This window comes from Monopterus albus, unplaced genomic scaffold, assembly GCF_001952655.1.
Source record: "Monopterus albus unplaced genomic scaffold, M_albus_1.0 scaffold105.1, whole genome shotgun sequence".
Lineage (NCBI taxonomy): Eukaryota > Metazoa > Chordata > Actinopteri > Synbranchiformes > Synbranchidae > Monopterus > Monopterus albus.
The window spans coordinates 3,177,763-3,183,840 of NW_018127985.1; the positions used below are offsets into that span (position 1 = coordinate 3,177,763).

General features: G+C 40.0%; 2 protein-coding genes across 2 annotated transcripts in view; both read left to right on the top strand.

Annotated features, from left to right (window-relative positions):
• Window positions 1-2,746, top strand: part of ubfd1 (ubiquitin family domain containing 1) — a 4,879-nt gene extending 2,133 nt beyond the window's left edge. Inside the window, 5 exon segments of the mRNA XM_020610209.1 lie at window positions 1-15; window positions 100-165; window positions 820-925; window positions 1,021-1,103; window positions 2,328-2,746. The exon segment at window positions 1-15 is cut by the window's left edge and continues 60 nt beyond it. Of these exon segments, the coding sequence (XP_020465865.1) occupies window positions 1-15; window positions 100-165; window positions 820-925; window positions 1,021-1,103; window positions 2,328-2,438 (381 nt within the window). The 3' untranslated portion in view covers window positions 2,439-2,746.
• Window positions 2,747-3,257: 511 nt separating this feature from the next.
• rmi2 (RecQ mediated genome instability 2) lies at window positions 3,258-5,713 on the top strand. The gene is made up of 2 exons (XM_020610445.1): window positions 3,258-3,620; window positions 5,115-5,713. The coding sequence occupies exons 1-2, from the start codon at window positions 3,377-3,379 to the stop codon at window positions 5,264-5,266; spliced, it is 396 nt and encodes a 131-aa protein (XP_020466101.1). The 5' UTR covers window positions 3,258-3,376; the 3' UTR covers window positions 5,267-5,713.
• Window positions 5,714-6,078: the final 365 nt, after the last annotated feature.

Here is a 6,078-nt window from a genome sequence, read left to right on the forward strand (position 1 = left end):
TTATGCAGGCAAAAGGTAAGATTAATGACATTGTTGCAGAATATAGTAAAATATTTATGCACATTTTGTGATGTGATTAAACCTGCACTGCTATTTCAGCAACACAGGAAAGTTTTGGATAAAGGTAAACCAGATGACGTAATGCCTGCTATTAAAGGAGCAAAGGTGAGAGACGATGATCAGTCCCTTTTTTTGTTTGCTTTGTTTTGACTGACAAAGCAGTTTAATGCTGTTTTAAATCTGTAGCCAGACAGTGGTGGAAAGTAACTAAGTACATTTATTCATCAACTATGGTACAATTTGAGGTATCTGTACTTTAATTAAGTATTTTTTGTTCTCAAATTCATACTTCGACTTCACTACATTTTAGAGGAAAATATTGTGCTTTTTACTTCACTACATTTATTTTATAACTTTAGTTACTTTTCAGATCCAGATAATACAAAGAATACAGTATGATTCTATAACTTTATTGATCCCTGGTGAGAAATTCACAAGCTATCCAGCAGTAATGCAAATTATGAGCATATAAGCTAGTTAAAACTAGCCCCCACCACCACCAGCTGCAACATTAAACATGATGCACATAATAATGTATCAGTAATTGCTAATGTTAAATGTGTCGTTCTGCATAATGAATACTTTTAGTACTTTAGGTGTGTTTTTGATGCTAATACTTTTGTACGGGAGTAGCATTTTGAGTGCGGTATTTTTTACTTGTAACAAAGTATTTTTACAGTGTTGTATTGCTACTTATACTTAAGTAAGGGGTCTGAGTACTTCTTCCACCACTGACTAACTGCTTTTTGTCACTGACAGGAACGATTACCAACAGTGCCTTTATCCGGAATGTATAACAAGTCTGGAGGAAAAGTTAGACTGACATTCAAACTGGAGCAAGATCAGTTGTGGATTGGAACAAAAGGTGAGATTACACTTGGCCTCATTTTGCCAAATTTACTGCAGCACATATAGTGATGATTACCTTGTCTGTTTGTGTGTGTGTGTTTACCTGTACAGAGAGAACGGAGAAAGTCCCAATGGGCTCCATTAAAAATGTAGTGTCTGAACCCATTGAAGGCCACGAGGACTATCACATGATGGTAATTGTTTTTGCTGCTACCTGCATGTCAGACTTATTTTTTTTGTTCTTGTACTGAGCAAAGCCAGGAATCTCATATGATATTTGTGTGGAGAAAAGCAAAAGAGTAGACCAGAAATGCTTTTTGAACTCCATTAGAATAAACTACATGTATTTAGGGTCTTTTGAGTAGGCACGGGTTGAATTGTACACTGCAGAATGCAGTGTTGTATGTGTGCATCAGAGTGATGTTGTCATCGTTCTGCTGTTTTGGGCTCTGCAGTGGAGTGAGAAATGTCAGTGCCTTCTGTAAATTAACCTTTATGTCTAAAGGCACTTGTGTTCTTCATTGTCAGAGAAGTAGAAGTAACTCTGTTTAATCAGGTAGGACAATAAAGTCAAGGTACTGGTGTGGCCATCACAAAGCCCTGACCTCAATCCAATAGAACATTTGTGGGCAGAACTGAAAAAGTGTGTGTGATCCAGACTGACCTATATAGGACTAAATGTAAGGAGTTTGGCTACAGTGTATGTAAACGTCTGACTTCAACTGTATTTATTTAAACCACTGTGTTTGTACACCTGTAGTGCAGAAATGTTGGGCTATATTCTGATGCAGAATAGTGGAATCACAGTGGCATTGCTTTGTGTTATAAAAAAAAAAAAAAAAAAAAGGCGGGAAGAAGGGAAAACTCGTTCAAAGCACATTCCTGCATCACTGACGAGTTGAAAATTTGTGGAGAGAAGATGAGAATGATTTAAAATGTCAGTGTGATTGAAGCTTTTCCTCATTTAAGTCAGCCACTGATATTAGTGACCCAGCCTGTTTACTTATTCTGTATAGGTAAGGAGGAGGATATAAGGAGTAAACTGTAGGTGTTTTATAAGCATGAACAGCATGAGTGATTGTGAAAGTCATCAGAAATCATTTTTGTGTTGCTGAAGTGGGCTGTAATATAGTGCAAAAAGAATTTTGTATTTGAAGGTCGTATGAGAGGTGGTGTGTTAGACACAGTAAACCCAACTCTGAGGCCTTTTGAATGTGGAATATTTTAAATTGCTGTGATGGTGCAAGCTGGCAGAAATCTACATTTTATGGGCTACATGTTATCTCAGCGGACCTTTTAGAAGGATGTATCTGGTATAATGCCTACAGATGGCCTGTTTTACATTAAATATATTATATTTGCGAACAGATGTGAAACCATTTGATGTACATACAGTGTCTTCCCCCCCACTTTTCTAGGCTTTTCAGTTGGGTCCAACAGAAGCTTCTCAATATTGGGTCTACTGGGTGCCTGCACAGTTTGTCGATGCAATCAAAGACACAGTCCTTGGGAAATGGCAGTATTTCTAATGTGCCTCATTTTTGACAGCGATGGACTGAGATTAAGAGAAAGAGCCGGTGACAAATGAAAGTGGAGTCATCAGTGGAGGAGAACTTTTAGGAATATATTGGAAGGAAACAGACAAGATGTCTGTGGACTAATCATATTCTTTTTAGGTTAAAAGTGCACTATGTGGCAGCGTAACATTTCTCAGCCCTGTTGATCACTCAAGGTTTTCAGCAAATCCAAGAGAAAACAATGAAACAATTGTACAGAAATTGCTAACATGTTTCTTCAGTTATTCTTAAAGAAATAAAACTTATTTAATGAAATAAAATCATTGTTGTTTGTCCTGTCTGCCATCAGGGTTTGCAGTTTTTCTCAATAGCTGTAGATCATTTCTTGAAATAGCACTTGCAGTGTCAAAACCTAACATGCATTGGTCTAAACAGTTTATACAGGCAGCACAACACTATGGTTCATTAAGGATCCGTATAAAAACCTTTAGCTCTTTATGTCAGCAAATGAGTTAGAATGAAGTGTTTCATCAGCGTTGTGTAAGTGAAGAATTTCAGAATGTTTAGTTGTTTTGTCAGTAGGACAATAGAGCACTTCAATTTGAAGTAATGTGTAGGAACGTTTATTATCTGTAACATTTAAAAAATGTTCAATTGAGTAAAACTAAGCACAGTATTACAGGAAATGGAGAGTAAGGTTTCAACAAAAATATGTACCTTGAAAACAATTAAAAAAATGTGTGTGGTATAGCAACATAAAATCACAGTATACACAGTACAGTGGTGCTTTTGCTCTGAAAATTCCTGAACGGAAGTGACGTTTATGCGGCCCGAAACAATTTCCGGCTAAACATTCTGCTTGGCGGGAAAATGGGACGAGGGTGGAGCAAACTTCTCCAGTCGTGGTGGACCGTCGTTTGGACACAGCTGCAGCAGTAACAACAGCGGTTATGTGCAAACGTCCTCCACCCGTTAAAGTGTTGTCCGGCCAGCTGAGGACGGCTGACCGCGGAGATGGATGGCTCATCAGACTGGGCAGGGGTCGGTCTTTGCTGGTGTCACTGGTGTGGATGCAAGGGACCGTACTGGAGGTCCAGCTGGACAGGAACGCGGTGCTGCTAATGGACGAGACGGGCACGTTTGCTGTTCAGGGCGTCAACAACATTCCCAAAGGGAAGCCATGTTTGTCCCAAGGTAAGTGCTGAAGTTGGTTTCTGATTGATCAAATAAGTCATATGTAAAGAGCTGAAGACAGTTCGTCTTTAATATGTGGTAAAGCTTTGTTTCAGTTTTCCATAGAAGTACACAAAACAGGTCAAGGTTAAATTAACAAACACAACTGCTGTAATTAAACCAGGTAAAACAAGCAGCTCGACTTCAGGTGTTCATCAGACTGATGGTCCAGAGGAAGAAACTGTCCCTGTGTCTGGTTGTCTTGGCGCACAGTGACCTGTAGCACCGTCCAGAGGGGAGGAGTTCAAACTGTTCATGTCCAGGATGTGAGGGGTCATCAGAAATCTTCTCTGCCCTCCTTTTGACCCGTGAGGTGTACAGGTCCTCATTGGAGGGCAGGCTGGCTCTGATGGTTATTTCTGTGAATTTCAGGAGTTTAACAGAGGGGTCCTCTGAGGTGCAGTCATTTTTGTAGAGGGAAAACTGTAGCAGGGAGAGGAAACATTCCTGGAGGATACCTGTGCTGATAGTGTGGGTGCTGGATGTGGTTTTCTTCAGCCTGACCTTCTGCTTCCTGTCTGTCAGAAGGTTGGAGGAGGTTGTCCAGGATGATGGTGTTGAACGCCAAGCTGCCAAGCATTTTCTTGAATCACTGATCGTTTAGTCTATAAAATGTCAGAGCACAGTGAAAAATGTCCGTCCCAGTTTGCCACAGTCCAGCGTCGCCTTATTTTGTCCAACATGACAAAATCCAAAAATATACAACTTGGAATAAAGTTAAACAGAGAAACAGCAAATCCTCTCAAAGAAGAGGTTGGATCCAGATCTTTTTTTTTTTTTTCTTTGGGAAGAAAAAAAAAAGTTAATTGGTTATCAAATTTGTTATCAATTATTTTCACTGTTTTCTATTCTTTTATTGCAGCTCTAATGCAAGACAGTATCAACTGACAAACTGTTTTAAAGCCTGTATAAAACATTTGTTTGGGAAACCTTCACACCATGTAAAACCAGAAAAATCGTGGGCCAGATTTTTAAAAAATCTGACAGACAAGTTGTCTCAGGTTGACTGTTTACACCTTTTATTATGTTAGTGAAAATTGGAAAAAAATATATTTTTTCTTCCAGATCACTTTGCACATTTATCTAGTTTTAACAGAAAAACAGTGAAGTTGCCCTCTTTGTTTTCAGATGTAGAACCAAACATTTCTGGAACATGGTGTGAAAGATTTCTGTTAACAAAACAATCAGTGTGTTGAGGCTTTAGGGCTCTTATGAATGGAGCGTCATGAGCTTGAAACATGAAGCATTGCTGTGGCTTGTCAAGAAAAATGCAGGTATTCGTTTTAGATTTTTTTTTTTCCCCACCTTATGGCAAACGGCTACCACTTCTAATTCTGTCTGGTTGAAGTAGGTGCAGTAATCCTGAAAATAATGTCTTGATCTCTCCTATCACCATCCTTGTTTCCTTGAATCTATTGTCACGGAACAATCGACCACCTGCTGCTGTTGTTACAGGCAAATATGTCATGGTGATGGGCGTCATCCAAGCAGTCTCCCCGGAGCCAGTCATCCGTGCAGTGAAGATGGCAGATCTCTCTGAGCTCGCTGTGCTTCACAGACGGATGTGGAAGCTGGAGGTGGAGGACCTGCAGCAGGTGCTGGCCTGAAGGCAGAGCTGTGGGTGGAAACGCTGCCACGCTGGTGGCAGGACGACCTGATCGTGTGGTGTGTCCAGCTGGGTCTGTGATACTGATGTGTTTGTTGACAGATGAAAAACTGCATGACAGGACTGAACAGCAGGTTGTCCCTGAGGTCACGCTCCACTCTGTGAGGTAGGACGTACGAGCAGCTTTGCTGTGACTAGAGAGACTTGTGTTTGTGCATATTTTGACAGTGAATGGTGACACACAACAGCTTTTAATGATTTTTTTTTTCCACTTGGCCCCTGCCCCAAGAAAATCATACTTATAGAGAGAACTAGAGTTGTACATTATAAATGACAATTGCTAACACATGGGTGGAACAGCTAAATTAACAAGCCTGGACATTTTCTCCACTGGCCACCCACTTTAATAGGCACACCTGTACAACCGTATGCCATTCAGTGCAACACTTCCACCTTCCATCTGTGTTTATGAAGCTCAAACTGTTTGTTTTCGGTGAAATGGTCATAAATGTATAAATTCAATTATGTTTGTTACTGAGGTCATAGTTAAAGGTGGTGTTGTACTGGACTACATTATATTCAGAGCTGTCTATATTTTTGTCCTTCCCAGCTACATACATGAGAGGGCCAGAATATTAGGAACCCCTCTGAATTTATGACAATTTCACCAAAAACTGAAACTGTTTGAGCTTCATAAACAAGGATGTGAAGGTGGAAGTGTTGCACTGCATGGCATACGGTTGTACCTAATAAAGTGGCTGGTCGGTGTATATTAACTCAGTCTCAGAACTGAGTCTGAGTATTGAGAGTATT

Coding starts and splice junctions, on each gene's coding strand:
- rmi2 (XM_020610445.1), top strand. CDS start 3,377: ATGTGCAAACGTCCTCCACCCGTTAAAGTGTTGTCCGGCCAGCTGAGG. Junction 3,621..5,114: donor GAAGCCATGTTTGTCCCAAG/GTAAGTGCTGAA, acceptor CTGTTGTTACAG/GCAAATATGTCATGGTGATG.